Source organism: Vitis vinifera, chromosome 17 (assembly GCF_030704535.1).
Source record: "Vitis vinifera cultivar Pinot Noir 40024 chromosome 17, ASM3070453v1".
Taxonomy (NCBI): Eukaryota; Viridiplantae; Streptophyta; class Magnoliopsida; order Vitales; family Vitaceae; genus Vitis; species Vitis vinifera.
In genome coordinates this window covers 14,852,546-14,875,012 of record NC_081821.1, presented here as the reverse complement: position 1 = coordinate 14,875,012, position 22,467 = coordinate 14,852,546, and the positions used below count along the sequence as shown (strand labels likewise).

General features: G+C 35.4%; 1 protein-coding gene across 2 annotated transcripts in view; it reads left to right on the top strand.

Moving 5' to 3' along the window:
- The window catches only part of LOC100243690 (uncharacterized), a 51,602-nt gene that overhangs the window by 28,678 nt on the left and 457 nt on the right, over positions 1-22,467 (top strand). The window contains exons 9-13 of one of the 2 annotated variants that reach the window (XM_059734151.1): positions 18,239-18,298; positions 18,861-18,925; positions 21,009-21,099; positions 21,475-21,556; positions 21,669-21,770. In XM_059734151.1, coding sequence (XP_059590134.1) covers positions 18,239-18,298; positions 18,861-18,925; positions 21,009-21,099; positions 21,475-21,510 — 252 coding nt within the window. In that variant the 3' untranslated portion in view covers positions 21,511-21,556; positions 21,669-21,770. Of the gene's footprint in view, positions 1-18,238; positions 18,299-18,860; positions 18,926-21,008; positions 21,100-21,474; positions 21,557-21,668; positions 21,771-22,467 lie in introns of those variants that run through there. The other variant, XM_002262987.5, reaches the window with a different exon arrangement.

The following is a 22,467-nucleotide window of genomic DNA, read 5'->3' as shown; positions in this document are numbered from 1 at the left end:
AGGTAGGGGACGACTACAAGGGGTTATCGTTTTTACTATCAATAAGACTTAAATAAGTAAACAAGTGATCAGAAAATGGGCAGTAGCTCAGTTGGTCACAACCTTGTCTACATTCATTGATTGCACAGGTTCGAGTCCTCTTAGTAGCAACCTCTAAACTTATTTTATTTTATTAAAGGGGTTGACTGTCAATAACATTTAAATAGGTAAACAAGTAATCAGAAAAGGGGCAGTAGCCTAGTTGGTTATAGCCTTGTTCTCATTCATTCATTGCATAGGTTCGAGTCCACCTGGTAGCAACCTATTTTAATTTTAAAGGGGTTGATTTAGCTGGTATTTCTTTCCTTCAAAAAGCCTCTGCCTCAAGGCTTGTATGACACAGATTTCCATGTCCTGCATTTGGATTTAGTGAATGTAAAAAAAAAAAAAAATCATAAAATTTAATGTTTTTTAAAATATGTTAATTTATGGATATTTTATGTGATAGATTATTTATTTTTGTTAGTTGAATACATATTTTTATTTTTAATGGTTTATTGTGCATACAACATTAAATTAAATAATTTGCACATTAAATTTATTCTTAAAGGCTTTTATGGTTTTAATTTTAGATATTAATGTGCTTATAATTTATTCAATTTCAGAAATTTTGCACATTGATATTGAGTTTTGTGTAAAAATTGCTTATGGTTTCATGCAATTTATATAAGTTTTCTTGTGAATTAATTAAATGTCAAGTGATCCATATAATTTTAATTAATTAAGGAGTAGCCACAACATCTTTAATTATACAAAATTATATATTAATTGTTTTAGGATCACATATAGGAAAATGACATTATGGGTAATTAATTATATCTGATGTAATAAAATTTTATCCCAGATGAATTTTTTATTAAATTTGTATAATTAATTAGGGTGGAATATCAAATTATATTTCTTAATTACCCACAAGAATTAGGAAATGAAACATAATTTGATAGTTTTATCATAAGGTTTTACATGGATCTAATTGAATTAGAACTTTAGCCCACAGGCAAGTTTTATGTTACTAGATTCATAATTTTTGAACATGAGTTACATAGGTAAAACATGATATTTGTTTATTAGTCTCAAAATTGAATTATAAGCATGTATGTTTAATTTTTGTGCAGTCATGCAACCTGCGAATTTCTCTAATATAACATGTGACATTCCCGAATTGAAATGTGATAACTATAAGGTTTGGAAGGAGAGAATTCTCCTTCATTTGGGGTGTATGGACATTGATTATGCTATCAGGAAAGACAAACCAACCATTATTGACACCAGCACTACAGCAGAAAAGGCTCTTTATGAACAATGGGAGCGATCAAATCGCCTTAGTCTGATGTTCATAAAGACCAAAATCTCTGATGGTATTCGTGGTTCTGTGGATCAGCATGACAATGTCAAGGCATTACTGAAGGCCATTGATGAACAATTTGTGACTTCAGATAAGGCACTTGCCAGCACCCTGATAATGAAGTTTTCATCTTTAAGGCTCACCAATGTGAGTGGTGTGCGAGAGCACATAATGCAAATGAGGGATATTGCGGCGCAATTGAAAATACTTGAGGTTGAAATGTCTGACTCCTTCCTTGTGCACTTCATTTTAAACACTCTTCCACAACAATATGGACCCTTCAAAATCTCCTACAACACACACAAAGATAAGTGGTCAATTAATGAGCTTCTGACCATGTGTGTTCAAGAGGAGGGAAAGTTGAAAATGGAATTGGGTGAGAATGCATTAATGACAATGGAAGGAAAGGATCAGAATCAGGCCAAAAAGAAAGGGAAAGGTAAAATACCGTCCTAAGGTGGAATCAAGAAGGTCAATAAGTGCTTCTTCTGCAAGAAGAAGGGGCACATGAACAAGGGTTGCACCAAATTCCAGAAATGGCTTGAGAAGAAAGGTAAACCAATCTCATTTGTTTGTTATGAATCTAATATGGTTGATGTTATTTATAACACGTGGTGGATTGATTCTAGTTCTACAATCCATGTTTCGAATACCTTGCAGGGTATGCGAAACCTAAGGAAGCCAATGCCAAGTGAGCAATGCATTTATTCAGGAAACAAGATGCGTTCACATGTGGAGGCTGTTGGAACATGCAGTTTATTTTTAAGTAGTGGTTTTATTTTAAATTTAGAAAAGACATTTTATGTTCCAAGTTTCTCTAGGAATTTGATTTCAGTTTCAAGAATTGTACCTTTGGGTTATTCCTTTAGTTTTTATGAGACATCTTTCAGTTTGTTTTATAAATCTAATCTTGTTGGAAATGGTACATTGTCTAATGGTCTTTTCTTTATCAATTTGAAAAATGATACCACTAATAATACTATGCATGTTCACATTGGTACAAAACGATGTGTTATGAATGAAGATTCCTCTATGTTGTGGCATCGGAGATTGGGACATATCTCTATACAGAGAATTAAGAGATTAGTAAATGATGGAGTACTTAGTACTTTAGATTTTACTGATTTTCACACTTGTGTGGACTGCATTAAGGGAAAGCAGACCAACAAGTCTAAGAAGGGTGCCAAGAGGAGCACAGACATATTAGAGATCATACATTCAGATATTTGTTGTCCAGACATGGACGCATATGGTTCGAAATACTTCATCTCTTTCATAGACGATTACTCACGATACATGTATATCTACTTGCTTCATAACAAGAATGAAGCATTGGGTGCCTTTAAAGTTTTTAAGGCTAAAGTAGAAAAACAATGCGGAAAACAAATAAAGATTGTGAGAACGGATAGAGGTGGAGAATATTATGGTAGATACACCGAGGATGGACAAGCACCTGGTCCTTTTGCGAAGTTTCTTCAAGAGCATGGGATAGTTGCTCAATACACCATGCCTGGTTCCCCAGACCAGAACGGTGTGGCTGAAAGAAGAAACCGAACATTAATGGACATGGTTAGGAGTATGCGTAGCAAGTCCAAGCTTCCTGAATCCTTGTGGACTGAAGCTCTTAAAACGACAGTGTATATATTGAACCGAGTTCCAACAAAGGTTGTCCCCAAGACGCCATTTGAATTATGGAAAGGTTGGAAACCGAGTTTGCGACATATACGCGTTTGGGGATGCCCGTATGAAGTAAGAGTTTACAACTCACAAGAGAAGAAACTAAACCCAAGGACCATTAGTGCGTATTTCATTGGATATGCCGAAATGTTTAAAGGGTATAGATTTTACTGTCCATCTCACAACACTAGAATTGTGGTGTCAAGAAATGCTAAGTTTCTTGAGAATGACTTGATTAGTGGGAGCGATCGATTTCTGGACATTGTTTCTGAAAAAGATCATATAGATGCTCAACCATCTACTTCAAGTGATAGATTGATTGTCATTCAGAATGCCCCTCAAGTTCAAACGGGTGATAGGCAACCAATCATTGAAGCTCCACAAATTGCTAATGACAATCTGATCAAGTTGTTCAAGATTCGCCAGAAATTGTTGAACAACCCGTTGAGCAACATGATCCTCAGGAAAATGTTGATTAAATATTAAGAAGATCTACAAGAGTGAGAAAACTAGCAATACCTAGTGATTATGTTGTGTATCTGCAAGAATTGGACTATGACATTGGAGCCGAAAATGATCCTAAAACGTTTTGACAAGCCATAAGTTGCGAAGAGTCTAATTTATGGTATGATGCTATGAAAGATGAGATGAATTCTATGGCATCTAATGGAGTCTGGAATCTTGTTGAGTTGCCTGATGGTGCAAAAGCCATTGGATGTAAATGGGTCTTCAAGACAAAGAAAGATTCATTGGGCAACATTGAAAGATATAAAGCGAGACTCGTTGCTAAAGGATTCACTCAAAATGAAGGAATTGACTACAAGGAGACTTTTTCTCCTGTATCTAAGAAAGATTCTCTTCGTGTCATTATTTGCACATTTTGACTTAGAGTTGCAACAAATGGATGTGAAAACGGCATTTCTCAATGGAAATCTAGAGGAAGAGGTTTACATGAAACAACCAGAAGGATTTTCCTCTAGTGGTGGTGAGCATTTGGTATGCAAGCTTAAGAAATCCATATATGAATTGAAACAAGCATCTCGTCAGTGGTATTTGAAGTTTCATGATGTTATCTCTTCATTTGGTTTCGTGGAGAACATTATGGATCAATGTATATATCAGAAAGTCAGTGGGAGTAAGATATGTTTCCTTGTTCTGTATGTGGATGACATTTTACTTGCAACCAATAATAAGGGTTTGCTACATGAGGTGAAACAGTTTCTATCTAAAAACTTTGATATGAAGGATATGGGTGATGCTACTTATGTCATTGGCATTAAGATACAGAGAGACAGATTTCGAGGCCTTTTAGGTTTGTCTTAAGAGACCTATATCAACAAGGTTTTAGAAAGATTTCGGATGAAAGATTGTTCACCAAGTATAGCTCCCATTGTGAAGGGCGATAGGTTCAATTTGGACTAGTGCCCGAAGAATGATCTTGAGCGGGAACAAATGAAGAACATTCCTTATGCTTCTGCTGTTGGAAGCTTGATGTATGTTCAGGTCTGCACAAGACCTGACATTGCATTTACTGTTGGGATGTTAGGGAGATATCAGAGTAATCCAGGTATGGACCACTGGAAAGCTGCAAAGAAGGTGATGAGATACCTTCAAGGGACCAAAGACTACATGCTTATGTATAGACGGACTGATAATTTGGAAGTGATTGGCTACTCTGATTCGGACTACGCTGGCTGTATTGATTTGCAAAAATCAACTCTAGGATATGTCTTTATGCTAGCCGGTGGAGCTATTTCTTGGAGAAGTGCAAAGCAAACTTTGATTGCAACTTCCACTATGGAGGCTGAGTTCGTGTCTTGTTTTGAGGCTTCCTCGCATGGTGTATGGTTAAAGAGTTTCATTTCTGGGCTTAGAGTTGTGGATTCAATTTCTAGGCCATTGAAGATATATTGTGACAATTCAGCTGCAGTTTTTATGGCTAAGAACAATAAAAGTAGTAGTCGAAACAAGCACATCGACATCAAGTATTTAGCCCTAAGAGAACGTGTTAAAGAGAAAACAGTGGTTATTGAACACGTTAGCACTGAATTGATGATTGCTAATCCTTTGACTAAAGGCATGCCACCGTTGAAATTTAAGGATCATGTAAATAGATTGGGACTTGGTTCCTTTATGTGATTTTCGTTGTAAGAATGAATGTTATTTTCAATGAAACTCTATTTGTGATGTTTTCTCATATTTGATTTTCTTTGTGTACACTTTTATTCATTTATTGAGAAATATCATTAATATTTGGACCTAGAATAAACATAAGGTTTATTCATTAAGCCATATCGGCTAGTGTTTAAGAAACATGATGCATTGTGATACATGGAAGATAATACTCGATATTAGAGGACCTATCACCATGATTCATGTATTTTGTTTCTTGCTATGATGAATGATGGAATATATGAACCAAGTGGGAGAATGGTATCAAACTGTAATCTTTATATCTAAACATGCTATAAAAAAACATTAAATAGCAATTAGATCATAAACGGAATTATAAACTGATCGGAAAACATACCTCCCGCCATTGCCATTCTACAGGTTAAAATGGGTTTTGCTAATTTCGGGTTTCAGGTGCTTCTAAACCTTCACAATCTCCACTTAGATGGTGTTTTTGAAAACTGAAAAGAGATTGCAGGCTTAGGGTACCCTCCCGTTAGTGTTCTGCCTCGTTTTAAAAGACTCTCTCCATCACTGAGTCTACCTGGAACGTGCACAGAACATGGGGTAGTGATGCGAACATGGTTTGGAGCATGAATCCTCATTCCTAAATTGATGTAATGATGTGGACCACATTCCAATCACGTCTTCGGTTTATTACCGAAGATGTAGGAGAAATAAAATCCCAACACTAAAAACATTCCTCTCTATTTCTATCCCTACCCCTATTGCTTAGTTGAATCATTATTGTGAAAAAATGTCTAAAATTTATTTCAACACTGAAATTCCTACAAAAATCAAGAGTTCTAAGCCACCTATCCTCAATGTGTATTCCAAAGAAAGGCGGCCTGCTGTTGCTTTAAATGATCCAATCTTTGACTTTGAAACAGGTTTTGAAGGAGATAACCAGATTTTGATGACTTAGATTTGCCTATTGCACTTAGAAAAGGGACTCGGTCTTGCATTGCTCACCCTCTTTCTTAGTTTATGTCTTTACAAAAACTTTCACCCCAATTCCATGCCTTCATCACTGAATTAGCTATTGACTGATCAGCCTTTATGACCGTTATTTAGTAGGGAAATAATGGCTGGTATTTGGCCTCTTAATAGGAAAGTCAATAGTTGTATATAGCAATTTAAATTAGGAAGTTAGAATTAAAATTCCCATGATTTTTGGGATAGACTTCTAGGAGTTAATTTGTTTCCATTTTTTACTTCATAGCCGTCTATAAGATATACAAATTTTCCTCAAATCAATATACGATTATTCTCACATATGCCTACATGGTATCAAAGCTTTAGGTGTTTTTCGGAATAATCGTTCGGATTAAAGAAGTTCTGCAACTGCTGGTATTTTTCTGTTAGTGACAACGAAACACCCCGATTTGAAAAACAACCCTAAATTCTTTTGTATCCAACCTTGTTAGAAAGCTTTAAGATGAGTAACGAGCAGGTATGTGAAGCATTAATGGCTGATTTTGAGGTGAAAAATAATTTCAGCAAGTATGTGACAACTTGAGAATAGGTAGTGAGGCAGATAGACATATGTTGCTCACTTTGAAGAAATCAGCCCAAAGAAGAAAGGATCAAACAACTCCAAGATTGGCCAATTCAAAAAAGATGAGATAAATCAGCTTAGAAGCTTTCTTGCATCTTTCTTGCATCATTTGATAATCCTAGTGCCTCGTGCTCCCTTGCACGCTCAGAAAATTGTTTTCCAAGTGCTTGGGTCATTGACTCAAGTGCTACTTACCCTATGAAAAACTCTTTCCACTCTCTTCATCCATGTTTTGGAAATAGGAAGATTAAAGTTGCTAATGGTACATTGGCCACAATGGCTAGTTAAGGCAAAATATATTTGTCACCCACTCTATCATTAAAATCAATATTACATGTCCCAAGATTATCTGCTAACCTTCTATGGGTCCATCAAATTACCAAAGATTTAAAATGTGAAGTAACATTCTTCCTGACTCATTGTGTATTTTAGGGTCAAGCTATGGGTAAAGATGATTAGGCCTGCTAAAGAACAGGAGGAACTCTACCTTCTTGAAGCTTGTTGTGGAAATAGTAATAGGTTGCCATTCTCCGACCTCTCTGAATTTCATCAAATAAGGAATAGATTTGGCCATGCATCCACCCTTTTTTTTTCCTGAAAAAAATGTTTCCTCCCCTGTTTGAAAACTTAAATGTTAGTGCATTCCATTGTGAAGTCTGTGAGTTGGCTAAACACCATCAAACCTCATTTCCATTGAATATCAAAAAAGTCTTTTTATCCATTTACTTTGATTTCCATACTGATGTATGAAGTCCTTCAAGAATTCCAAATATTTCGGGTACTAGATGGTTTGTATCATTCATAGATGCTTGCGCTAGGGTCACTTGGCTTTATCTTGACTTACCCATGACCTCTTCTATGCCCTTCACCCACTTGGTATCTTTGAGCCACCATTGGAAGAAAAAATACCTGACAATACTATCACTGCACCATTGCAAGTCTATTCAAGGAAGTCATCTCACTCTAAGCACCAATAGGTCTAATCAGTGGATCCCATAATAGGTACTGAATTCTTTCCCTCTTCTAATCCTTCACCACACATTGACCAGCTTGTGGAAGAGCATGTGGATGAACTTGTTTGTAACAATCTAAATTTGCCTATTGCCATTAGAGAAGGCACCCAAACATGAGCCCAATACCCTATGTCTAATTTTGTCTCCTTTGATAAACTGTCACCCTCGCATAAAGCCTTACTTAGTCACCTATGTCCCTTAGAAATCCTAAAAACAGTTCAAGAGGCACTTAGGGATGAGAAATGGAGAAATACCATGAGTGAGGATATGAGAGCACTTGAGAAAAATCAAACATGGGAGGTTGTAAGACTTCCTAAAGGGAAAAGACTAGTTCGATGTAAGTGGGTATTCATTGAGAAGTACAAAGCTGATGGGACTCTGAAAAGATACAAAGCTAGATTAGTAGCTAAAGGGTATACTTAAGACTTATGAAGTGGGATCACCAAGAAACCTTTGTACCAGTGGCAAAGATGAACATTGTTCGAGTCTTATTATCTTTGGCTACTAACTTTGGTTGGTCTTTGCAGCAATTTGATGTTAAAAATGTCTTCTTACATGGTGATTTAGAAGAGGAAGTTTACATGGAGGCTCTCCACTAGGATTTGATGGCAACTTCAGCGGTGATTCTATGTGTAGACCAAAGAAGGTGCTATATGGGCATAAGCAATCTTATAGGGGATGGTGTGAGAGATTTGCTAAAGTTATGCGGAGAATGAAGTACCGACAAAGTCAATGAGATCATACTCTCTTTATCAAGCACTCAACATCTGGAAAGGTCAGGTTTTAATCATTTATGTGGATGATATGGTTGTGACTAGGGATGATTTAGAAGAAATTAAATGGCTTAACAAATATCATGTAGCAGAAATTGATATTAAAGATCTAGGGAGGCTGAGGTACTTCTTGGGTATTGAGGTCACTCATTTGAATAAGGGCATCTTTATTTCACAACAAAAAAATGTCCTAGATCTCCTAAAGGAAACCAGGATGTTGGGGTGTAAGCCAGCCAATGCTCCCATTGAACAGAATCATAGGCTTGTGGATGACAAGGATGAGGCAACAGTTGATTGAGGTATGTACCAAAGACTAGTGGGAACATTGATTTACTTGTCACACACTAGGCTTGATATAGCCTATGCTGTGAGTGTGATCATCCAGTTCACGCATTCACCAAAAAATAGCCATCTAGAGGCAATCTACAGGATTCTCAAATATTTGACACTCACTTTTGGAGAAGGCATTCTATTTAAGAGGAATATGGAACCTAAATTTGGAAGAATATATTGATGCATTTTAGGCGTAATCAATTGTAAAACAAAGATCTACCTTAGGTTATTGCACATGGCTAGGAGGAAACCTAGTTACTTGGAAAAGCAAAAGGCAAGGTGTTGTGGCCAAGTCAAGTGTAAAGGTAGAATTCAAGGCTATGGCACAAGGAATATGTGGACTTTGATTAAAATCATTCTTGATGATCTCAAGATTAAATGGGAAGGAACAATGAAGTTTTACTATGATAACAAGTTGGCTTTTGACATTGCCCCTAATTCCATCTAACATGATCGAACAAAGCATGTAGAGATTGATAGACACTTCATTAAAGAGAAGCTAGATAATGACCTGATTTGTACTCTTTATGTTTCAATAGAAAGATAGTTGGTGGATATTTTGACTAGGGGACTCTTAAGTCAGATTTTTCAGATGATTACTACCAAGCTAGGAATAGAAAACATCTATTCACCATCTTGAGGAGGGAGCTTGACTAGTTAGCCTTTATGACCCTTATTTAATAGGGAATAATGGCTGATATTTAGCCTCTTAATAGGAAAGTCAATAATTGTATATAAAAATTGAAATTAGGAAAGTTAGAATTAGAATTCCCATGATTTTTGGGACAAATTTCTAGGAGTTAATTTGTTTCCTTTTTTCATTGTGTAGCTGTCTATAAGATGTACAAGTTTTCCTCAAATCAATGTACAATTATTCTCACATATGCCTATATTAGCCAACCATGAAATTCCAAAAATGTTCAAGCAGCCATGAGCATAGAACCATGGAAGGAAGCTATGAAAAACAAAATGAGGACCTTGGAAAAAAACAATGTGTGGGAGATGGTGAGTCTACCAAAGGGGAAAAGAACAGTTGGGTGCAAATGGATTTTCATTATTAAATGTAGAATTGATGGTACATTGGAGAAGTACAAGGCAAGATTTGTAACAAAGGGAAACACTCAAACATACGGGCTTGACTACTTAGATATAAATTGAAATTTTTAAAGAAAAAAATTGTTCCTCTATATCTTTGAAGTTTAGGATTACAACATATATATAGGACTACTCTTGAGTATATGCAAAAGGAAGAAAATAAAAGATGCAATTGTGCAAATAATTAATACCTCAAATCAGAAAAAATAAAATAAAACTAAATTAGAAACATTGACACAGCTGATTCTATCCCCTAATTTACCCCACTAAATAAAATCTCACATATTTTATGATTTTCCACACCCCACCCCCCTCCTCAAGGTGGTTTGAAGATGTTTAATAGTCCCATCTTGTTTACTAGAACTTCAAGAGGCTGCTTTTAAAGGCCTTTAGTTAGGATATTTGCTAGCTATTTTTCTGTAGGAACATATGGCATAAAGACTAGTACCCCCTCAAGTTTTTCCTTAATGAAATGATGATCTACTTCAACATGCTTAGTTCTATGATATTGAATTGGATTGTGGCCTATGTTCCTCATTGCCTTATTGTCACAGTATAATTTCATAGGTTTCTCATAAGGAATCCTCAATTCCTCTAATATCCTCCTCAACCAAATGAGTTCACAAATTCCACGAGCAATGACCCGAAACTTAGCTTCTACACTACTTCAAGCAACAACATTTTGTTTCTTGCTTCTCCAAGTTACGAAGTTCCTTCCAACAAAGGTATAATAACCTAAAGTTTATCTTCTATTCTTGTTATCTCCTGCCTAATCAACATCAATATATGCCTCAATCTGCATATGCCCCTTTTTCTCGAACAACAATCCTTTCCTTGGGCTTCCTTTAAGATACTTCAGAATTTGATATACGACTTCAAAACATTCTTCAATACAAGTTTCTAAACTGGATGACCATACTAACTGCAAACACTATATCAGGACATGTATGTGATAAATATATCAGTTTGCCCACCAAATGTTGATAGTGTCCTTTATCCACTCTTGAGTTTAACTCTATTTGCCCCAATTTCCTATTAGGATCAATTGGTGTATTAGCTAGTTTACAACCCAACATTCCCATTTTTTTGTTTTTTTATTTTTTTTATAGGTAAATTTTGTCTCCATTGGGACTTGAACTTGAAACGCACATATCCTCCCCATCCCTTTACCACTTGTGCCAGGCCTTCAGGGCAACCCAACATTTCTATATCTTTAAATAAGTCTAGAGTATATTTTCATTGGGAAACAAATATACCACCTCAAAACCTTGCAACTTCCATACCAAGAAAATATCCCAATTGACCAAGATCTTTAATTTGAAATTCTTTAGCAAGTAACCCCTTTAATTTCTCCAATTCCATAATGTTATCACCTGTCAAGATGACATCATCTGCATATACTATCAAGATGACAATCTTATTGTCACTAGAATGTTTGTAGAACATAGTGTGATTAGCCTAACTTTACATATACCTAAGATTCCGAATGGACTTTGTGAAACGATCAAACCATGCTCTTGGGGATTGCTTCAGCCCATAGAGAGATCTCTTCAATTTACAAACTTTTTTCAGTTTCAAATGATTGCTCAAAACTAGGGGGCAAATCCATATACATTTCCTCCTCCAATTCTCCATTTACACAATCTGAGTCTCATTGTCGCTTGCAATCAATCTAAATTAGCCATTACAACAACTAGATGTAAAGAATGGAATCATGTAAATGTCTCTTGATAGTCAATACCGCAGGTTTGTGTAAAGCCCTTGGCTACCAATCTACTTTATACCTTTCCATTGAACCATCGGGCTTATACTTGACAGTAAATACCCATGTGCATCCTATTGTTGTCTTCCCTCTTGGCAAACTTATTAAATCCCAAGTTCCATTCATTTCAAGAGCCCTCATTTCTTCCATGATTGCTTCTCTCTACTTAAGAACAACTAGAGCATCCTATGTAGATTTTGGAATTGCCACTGAAGACATGTTAGTAGTAAAGGCTCTAAAGGAATTAGACAACCTATGGTATGACACATATTTAAAAATAGGATGTATGGTGCAAGATCTGGTTCCTTTCCTAAGGGCAACGGGAATATCAAGGTCATTAGAAGTATTAGAATCTGAAATTGAAGAGAAAATAGGTAAAATTGTACCTTCTTGGGTCCCTATGACCAGTTTTGACTCTTGGATAGTGGCAAAAGTATGACTTTTTGGATTACCTTGTTAATTTCTCCTTCTTGTGTAGACACGAAGCTCAATTTGAGATTTTATTTGTAGTGATTCTCCCCTTTTTAACAATTCTTCATTGTTTTCTTCATTGTTTGACACAATAGAACTCGATTGAAGAGTTGAACTTGAACCTAAGTTTTTTTACCCCATAGACCAGAAGAATGTGAAAGACTTAAGACTCACATTGTCATCAAATGTTGGCAAAGGTAAAGACATTTCCCAAAAGCAATCTTCCTTGACCATACTCTTCACCTGAAGAGTGTTTTTAGTAAAGTAGGGTTGATTTTCAAAGAAGGTTACATCCATGCTAACAAAAAATTTCCTAAAGATAGGATTATAACACTTATACCCCTTTTCTATAGGTGAATATCCCACAAAAACATACTTTAGTGCACGAGAATCAAGCTTAGTTCTATGTTCTTTATGAATATAACAAATTTTGTACATCCAAAAATTTTCAAAGGAATTGAGGAAAATATTTTTGTACGAGGATAAATCTTAGAAAGATGATTAAGAGGAGTTTCAAAACCAAAAATTTTAGTTGGCATTTTGTTAATTAGATAAGAGGCCATGAGTACAGATTCTCCCTAAAAACTTTTAGGTACCCCCGATGTAAACATGATGGCTCTAGCAACCTCCATTAAGTGATGGTTTTTCCTCTTTGCAATCCCATTTTGTTGTGGGGTATCAAAACAACTAAACTGATGTATGAACTCATTTTCAAGTAGATAATCTCCAAGAATAAAGTTAAAATATTCCTTTCTATTATCAATCCAAAGTACTTGAATTTGAGTTTGAAATTGTGTTTTTATCATAGCATGGAACATTCTAAAAACCTTTTTTGCCTCTGATTTTTCCTTCAACAAATAAATCCAACAAGCTCTAGTGTGGTCATCTATGAAAGTGATAAACCACCTAGTTCCGGTTAAGGTCACCACACATGAGGGTCCCCAAATGTCACTATGTCTCAATGGAAAAGGTCTAGATTCTTTATAAGGTCGTGCAAGAAAGTAGACACAATGATGTTTAGATAGGTGACATGCCTCACATTAAAACATTAAAGGATTTTATTCTTAAAGAAAGATGGAGACAATTGTTTTAAATATGAAAAACTAGGATGACCTAACCTACGGCGTCATAACATTATTTGATGTTCAATAGAGAAAGAAAAAACATCATTACTTGCAACTTGAGCTTGTATACTCTTGATAGGATCCTCAACAAGGTAATAGAGTCCATCAATCTCCTTAGCACTGCCAATCGTCCTCCTCGAGCATAGGTCTTGAAATTCATAATTAGATGGAAAAATTTTAGCAACACAATTCATGTCCCTTGCTAGTTTACTAATAGAAAGAAAATTGCATGAAAGATTAGGGACATGAAGAATGGATTCTAAAGTCAAAATTTTTTAAATAGGGACTGAACCCTTCCTTGCAACGGATGAAATGATCCATCTGCAATTTTAATTTTGTGGTTATTGGACAAGGAGAATATGTCAAAAACAAATTTGACAAGCTCGTCATATGACCAGAAGCACCATAATCTATGATCCATGGTGTAAAATTTTTAGAATGAACACTTAAAGCACTAAGAGATTTACCTGTTTGTGTTAGAGAACAAGATGGTAAAGACTGATTGAATAACCTATACAGGTGCTCTAGTTTCTCTTTGCCGAATGGAGATGCTTCAGTTATGATTTTTGGACTCAGTTGCAGCCTACATGCCTTGGCCATTTCTCTCATGAAATCTGCCACTATTTTTCAAATTTTGTGTCTTCCCATGCAACTTCCAACAGGTGTGCCATTGATTGTTACAATGATCACACCCTATCTTCCCTTTACCCCCTGCTTTCTTTGAGATCCCTTGACCACCAGCATTGGCAGCAGCACTGGCAGCAGAATTGATTGCAACAAGTGCTGAGTTCTCATAAATGGTTGAAGAAGAGCCTCCCATCATGACTGATCTGTGGCTTTCTTCCCTTCGAACCTCAGCAAACACTTTTCAAATAGAGGGTAACTTAGGCTCTTTACCAAGGATTCGTCCATGGACTTCATCTAATTCTTTATTCAGCCCAACAAGGAACTCAAACACTCGCTCCTTCTCCATCATCTTCTTAAAACAGGCACTATCTGTAGCACATACCTATTCAAATCCATAAAATAGGTCTAATTCTTGCCAAAGACCTTTCAAGATGTTGTAATATTTAGTCACACCTTCATCTCCTTACTTTATCTCACGGATCTTTGATTTCAACTCAAAGATTTGTGCTAAATTCCCAAGGTCAAATTAAGTTTCTATAACCGCTTCCTAGAGCTCTTTTGCTGTTGGTAAAAACATGTAAGTTTGACCTATCTCCAGCTGCATAGAATTCGCTAACCAAACCATGATCTTGGAGTTTTCTGAGTCCCATGTTTGTTGCACCGGTTAGATATCCTAGTTTCCCTTTCCCACGAATAAACAATTTAACGGACTGAGACCATCTAAGAAAATTCAGTCCACTTAGTTTATGAGTGGTGATGTGCAGTGAAGGACTATCATTGGTGCCATGAGATGAAACTTGAAATGGAGGCATTGATACCTATTGCGAGGAATCTCCAAAATTCTCCTCGTTGATTCCCAACATCAAATCCTCCTACCAGTAGCCTAATAGTTCTAGAAAAAAAAAATCCAGTACTTGAAACTCCTACCAGCAATAAATGTATCACTTACAGTAGAAAATTGGCTCTAATACCATGAAAGTTTGAGAGAAAAAAACTTGTTCCTCTATATCTTTGAAGTTTAGCATTACAACATATATATAAGACTACTCTCGAGTCCATGCAAAAGGAAGAAAATAATAGATATAGTTGTACAAATAATTACTACCTTGAAATCAGAAAATAATAATAATAATAATAAAATTAGAAACATTGACTCAGTTGATTCTATCCCCTAATTTACTCCAGTAAATCAAATCACAACATCCAATTTAAAGCACTAAATCAAATCTCCCACATATTTTATGATTTTCCACACATTTACATTAGTAGACAAAATGAATATAGTGAGGGTGTTATTATCCCTAGTAGTTAGCTTAAATTGGCTTTTACAACAATTTGATGTAAAAAAAGTCTTCTTGCATGGAGACTTAGAAAAGGAGGTACATATAGATGTTTCACCTGGATTTACACACAAGACAGGGTCAAATAAGGTGTGCTAGCTCAAAAGTCCCTATATGGACTGAAGCAATCTCCGCGGACAATGGTTTGATAGATTTACCTAGTCAATGATCAAGAGGGGATATCAACAAAGCCAAGGGGATCACACTCTATTAATCAACCATTTCACTCAAAGCAAGGTAATAGTTCTAATAGTTTATGTTGATGATATTGTGGTAATCGGAGATGATTTAGAAGAGATTGGTAAACTGAGAGAGTACCTTGCAAATGAATTTGAAGTTAAAGACCATGGAAGTCTTAAAAACTTCCTAGAAATTGAGGTTACAAGGTCAAAATAGGGGATGTTTATTTCTCGGCAAAAATATGTACTTGATTTACTTAAGGAGAAGGTTCACATGGTTGTAAGCTTGCTCAAACATCAATTGAAGTCAACCATAAACTAGGGGAGAAGAAGGAAGAAGTGGCTAATAGAGGGACATATCAAAGGATGGTAAGGAAACTAATTTATCTATTTCACACAAGACCGACATTATGTACACAATGTTGTGAGTCAATTGATACACTCTCCATTACAATCCCACGTAGGCATTGTATACAAAATACCTACCTTAAAGCATCCCCTGGCAAAGGTGGCAAAGTAGTAAAGTACCACAACACTTGTAATCTACAGCTAGAGGCTACAAAGATGTGGATTGGGTAGGTTACCTTGTTGATAGGAGGTCTACACTAAGGTATTGGAAGGAAATTTAGTCACTTGAAGGAGCAAGAAGCAATCAATGTCAAATTCAGGGCCATGACACTTGTGGTTTACAAGCTACTGTGGTTAAAGTCAATGCTTATAGATCTGAAAGTGAAAGTTCAAGATCATATGAGGCTTTTTTGTGATTATAAGGCAACCATAAACATAGCTCACAACCCCATTCAACATGATAGAACTAAACATGTGGAAATAGACAAACACTTTATTAAGAAAAAATTATATGGTGGACTAATTTGCATGCCCTACGTTTCAACAACCAAACAACCAGTTGATGTGTTTACCAAAGGATTAGTAGGGACCCTTTTTCATAAGTTCTTAGATAAGTTGGTACTGCAAAACATTTTGCATCCACTTGAGGGGAAGTGTTGAAATATTCTGGTGATAATCTTGGGATTGTGGCTGAGTTGTGTTTGAATATTTTGTATTTATTTTCTTCCTAAAATAGAATTGTATAGTTGGGTGTTTGACTAAGAATTATTCTGTATCCCTTGGATTCTGCTGTAAATAGGTAGTAATGTTTCCCTTTTTTGATCCTAGAAGGTCAACCTTGATTATATCATTATGTACATTCCTTCGAGTAATAGAAGTGAAAATTGTGATCTTCGAACAAGTTGGAAATGTCCTATGAAACTATACTGTGACAACAGTTAACTATCAGAATAGCCCACAATCCAATTCAACATGACAAAACTAAGTGCATTGAAATTGATCATCATTTCATCAAGAAGAAATTGTATAGTGGGTTGGTATGCACCCCCCATATATCCTCAGAAAGATAGTTGGCAGACATATTGACCAAGGTACTTGCAGCTCAATCATTCTAATCTGTCACAAACAAGCCAGGAATGGAGAATATTTACTCATAGCTTGAGGAGATGTGTTGAAGAATCGGTGTAGTAATTGTCAGATTGTACAGCCTAAATAGGTTGAGATTTTGAATGGAATTTATTTCTTTTTCTGTACTGTTGACTTGATTTACTTCTCAATTTAATTCCTATAACTAGGGACTAATTAAGTAACTTATTTATTTCATGTAATTCGTGGCTATTTTAGTGGAGTAATAATTTTAGACCTAGAATAGAGTAATTTCCTTTTCCTTTTCCCATTGTAAACATCATAAATAGGGTGAAAATATACCCAGTGAATATACAAGCATTATCCAAAAATCATTCTCTTTTGTCATAGGTTTCAATGGGGAAGTTATAGGCACCTTTGCATACTTTGTATCTAGCCTACTTCACTTAATTTTCTCTACAATATTGGCATTAGAAGTATTTATCATGCACTTTTGGACTATTGAAGATTCTTTTCCATTTTTTGGATATAAAAAAATATCCTAGGAACACTAAAGAGTTAGCCATTTAGCTGAGGTCCCAAATATTGTCTAGAAGAGTGATATCTAGTTAATATAGTAAAGGGTAGGATAGAGTCATCATGAGGCCGTCATATATTGGCACATCTGAGGCTCCCTAGATAGAAAAATGCATCATTGATGCTCTTCACAAGGTTGTATCCTTGAAATACCTTGGACAGAGGATCATTGTCTAGGCACCCCATGCATGGGGCACATCTCAATTCTTCTTGTCAAATTTTCTCTACTGATTTACTTTTTATGCCACATGCTACTTAGTGAGAGTCACATGTTGTGAATTGACAAATTATTTTGCCGTGTATCAACTTATTTTAGGTCTACTAATAAAATATGCAGATTTTCTAATATTTCTTTCTGCTTAATACAAATGTGCTTGTGGCTCATTAAACTAGATCATAACCAAGCTGCTAAATAATGTTCACTTGCTTAACCATATGTTATCTTTTCTAAAACTTTACTGGGGTAGATTTTCTTTAGATGTCAATTACTGCACCATAGATTTGGTCATCTTCTGCTTGGCTTTATTTGTTGATCACTATTTAGGTTTGCTGGAACATTAAATTTTACCCTCTTCTTTTAATTGAAAATATGAGAGACAGCTACCCTGGCTGATATACCATAATATGATTGATACCAGCTCAGCAATCTTCTGGTTGTGACAACTAACCTGCCTCCTGTACTGTGACAACTAACCTGCCTCCTGTACTATATGGTTTCAGGGAGGACAATTAGCAGCTATTAACCTGGAGTCCCGTGCAGCCTTGCTTGCAGCAAAACAGGTGTGTCTTTTTGATGATTTACATTGCCATAAACGCATTTTCACATCTTCAACATATGTTGCCACTAAATAATGTATTACTATATTATAGAATGTCTTGAAAATGGGTGATTATTAATAGGAGCATCAACAGACAATCTTATATATGGGGTAGTATGGAATGTACAGCTGCTGCTACATGTATACATACAAAAAGATGCTGGTATATTTGAGGCAATGTATCTTGTAAATCATAACAGTATATTAATTACCTCAGAATTATATCTATTGCCAAAATTCACTGTTTTCTTGATAAACTTCTTCTAGTATTTGAGATATTTGATCCTGTAACGTTTGAATCAATTCAGCAGAGTATCAATAGTAAGAAATCATATTTTATTGTTTTAATATTAGAAAAAATAAAATGCCAGGAAAGAGGAAAGATAATTGCTTAAGTTGTGGTAATATAATTATTGTAAAATATTAATACTCCTATTTATATTGATCTAGTAGGACAGTAAATATTTGCTTGACATTTCTTACTGTTTCAGTGTCAGTTCTCTCACTGTCAATTATTGGACCAGGGTTTTGCAGGTGCTGCATCCAGATACCTAGGATTGAGGAGCACAATCGCATTATTTGGCCCAGTGTAATTTCTCTTATGCCTTGTGCTCCTTTTCTTGTTAAGAACAATGGCATTATATTTAAAGTGGAAGAATGTGGTATAAGCAGTTGTGGTTGCTGACTCGGCAATGGGGACACACATTATGCTAGTTATTTTGAAAAGCTCAAAAATTAGAAAAAAATAATCACAAGAAAATGAACTTAACAAACTATTAAGAAAACATCTATCGCATTTGATATTGTTTAAATAGATGTAAAACCATGTGTTTGATTTGATTTATAGTAGTATTAAGAATTAGAAACTCTTAAAACACTACAATTTCCATTTTTATGTACAATTCCAATTTTTGATAATTGGTGTATTTATTGGAATTGTAGCCTTCTAAATAAGAACGAATTTTTAAAAAATAAAAAATGAAAATAATAAGAAGAAATGTGATTGATAAAAAGTGCAATAATTGTTTGAAAAGAAGTCATCGTAAATTTTTTATTCCTAGTCATGGATTGAGACATTTTTTCTTGATTGATATGAAGAGTCTGAAAATTGTAGACATTCTCTGTTTTTTGCCTCCTGTTTTTGTCATATTTGAGTCGTAGTTTTGTGAACCCAAGAAAGACCTACCAAGTAGAAGAATCACTGCCACAACCCCAAGACAACAACATGGTTGAGGGAAAGATGGTCCAGGGTGAGGGGTGGTGGGGTGTTTGATTGGGGGTGAGGGTGGATGCTGAATCCAAGAAATACTTATCAAGTAGGAAAACCACTGCCACAACCCCAAGATAACAACACAATGGACAAAGAACTCTCAAGGCACAAGGCACGGCAGGCTGATGGTTTGTTTAGGTCTCTTAGCCTACAGCAAGTTGTTAATATTAACCTACTTTATTAACCACTAACCATGCACTGACTTTGACTTTGTAGGAGTTTTAGATGTTTCAATAATCTAACCATGCGGAGACTATGACCCTTGTATGAGTTATAGATGTCTCAATAATCCTGATTTAAGAAATGGGTGCTGAAGTGAGACGCGTGCGCACGTCTGCGCTTGTGTTTGTGTGCCTACTTCTTGGTTCTCTAAGTTTTTTTCTTTGCTGTGTGGGCACTTCTTCCACAAACCAGCCACTTTTTTCTTTATATTTCTAACCTAAACCTATTTTTTTCCCTTTTTTTCCTTTGTCTGGTAAGTAACTTGTTTCTAGTTTCTATCTAGAGGCCACCATTCATATACCCAAAACCTTGATTTAATGCTGTCCAGAAATTTCAGAATTTTTTTTCTGAAATTTCTACATATATTTACATGCAAAACTTGCTTCAGTCCATACAATTCTAAAACCACAAAACTTGAGGTGAGCTTCTCAACCTCCTTTACTACCCCTATGTTAATAAGCTCGCTCATTTCCATATTTACTTTTAAACCTGAAACAACTTCCAAATACAACCTGCTCAATCTCCATTACCTCTTCTTGCACTGAAACCCACAGGAGTAGGATTAAACACGTGAAGCACTTCGAGTAAATCTCAAATTAAAAAAATTAATCTATATTATTATGCAGATAGTGGTGGAGCAACCTGATTCCATACATTGATCAACTTTGGCTCACCTTTTAGGTGTTAAATGCAGCATCTTTGACTAAAATTAAGCTCAAAAACTTGATTAGTAATGCTTGATAGAAAAGGGAACACCCTGAGTTAAAAGAGCTGATTAGCATTCAAATAAGATGATAAAATTCTCTACTTGACCTATAGAAAATTGCATATTTGAGTGTTAATCAAAAACTCATAATCTATGAGCTTCAAATAATGGTAGTGGGCTATGAGAACACAATAGTCCATATTTGGGGTTCATGTGCTCCTAAAGAACAGGGTTCCAATTGGAGATTTTGACCCTAATGATTCTTTTGATTCAATGGTTAAGCTAATCAATCTGAAAAAAATATCTTCTAATAATGAGTTTTTTCAAATGGAGTGTCCTTTTGAAAAACGCTTCCTGATATCAGCTTTGTTACTTCAAAAGTCAGATCAGCTTCCTCACACAGGTTTGTAAATTTTGTTTGCATTTTCTGGTTTCACTGTTTGACCAGTTTGTATCCATTGGTGTCTCATGCAGGCTGTGGGGAACATTTTTGGCAGATGTTGTCATTCAAATGCTTGGAACTGATTATGCTAGAATCCTTCGTGCAATTTATGCATTTGCTCAGGTGATATATGATCTTGTGTGCATGATTTTGTGAAGTTGGTGTTGCAAGCATGCAGGTTTTATGCAGATAAAATATAACACAGTGGAACTTATGCTAGTAACATTAGTTGAATTTTTGGTCATAGATTTGGCTGTAACAATCTAAGTGGTCAAACTATAATTGGTAATAAAATGTACTCCAATCCTTAAGTAACACCGTTGAGCCTATGATGGTCAAAATTAAGGCCATAGATTTGGTTGTCAGAACTTGCGCTCTCTCTCTCTCTCTTATGTAGTTGTGTATTTTTCATGTCTTGTCATCTTGAGTCTATGATAATATATCATGGATCATGTTTAGATCATTGATATGAGCTTCCATGATTATTTCTCGTCTCAGGTGTTTCAGCAGTCAGTCTGGTATCATGACATCTAAGCACAATCTCTATATTTTGGGAAAATGGACCCAATTTTACATTTCAGTTAATACAAACAAGCCATTTTCTATTGGATGTCTACCATGCATATTGATATATTCTTTTCAGTTCACTAAAGTTAGCTTTATTTATTTATTATTTTAATTTTTTGCTTCAGATCCGTATTACCCGCACATATAGGTTGCCATCAGATGGTGATCGAGAATTTTATTGCTGATCAAGAGCTTCACTTGGTTCTTAAATTTTAATGACACTTAAGGTATTTTCTAATTATTTACTCTTTTAAGTGGCCATCTTAACTTAATAGGCATCATCCTTCATATTTTGATACTGTTGTATATATTTTCCAGTATTAGAACTGCAGTCTTTACCCTTTCGTTTCAATGTCCTAATGATTTAACATAATGGAAATCAAAGAATTAACTAATTACATCGTGGAAATCAAAGAATTAACCAATCTTGTGGTCTCAAAACATTGGTGTAAAAATTATAGGGATTGTTGTTCTCTCTTTTTTCCTATGGAATATATGTCTTTTTATTAGGAAAGGTGGACTAGGTGAGTTAAAAGAAAAGCATGCAACTCTTCTCCATTATGTGTAACTTTATGATAATGGAATGTGGCCTTTTTAGATCTTTAGAGAAAATGAGAAAAGTGATTATTTCCTAAAACTGGCTTCAATTTCAATAAATCATACCAGAGAGTTTGTTCTTAGAATGGTTGAAAGAATATGGTCCTTACAAATGGAATTGGGGTATCCTCATGAACCGCGGTTTCCTTTAAGACAATTCTAAAGGATTTTTAGACATTTATATCTTTAAAAAGAAACCTTTCCATATCTACTGAATATCTTTTGCCTCCAAAACCTCCTAAATGCAATATCTAAGCGTGAACTATCAAATTTGAGATTAAAAAAAAAAGTTGTGCAGTTGTGCTCAAATCAGATACCAAACACTTT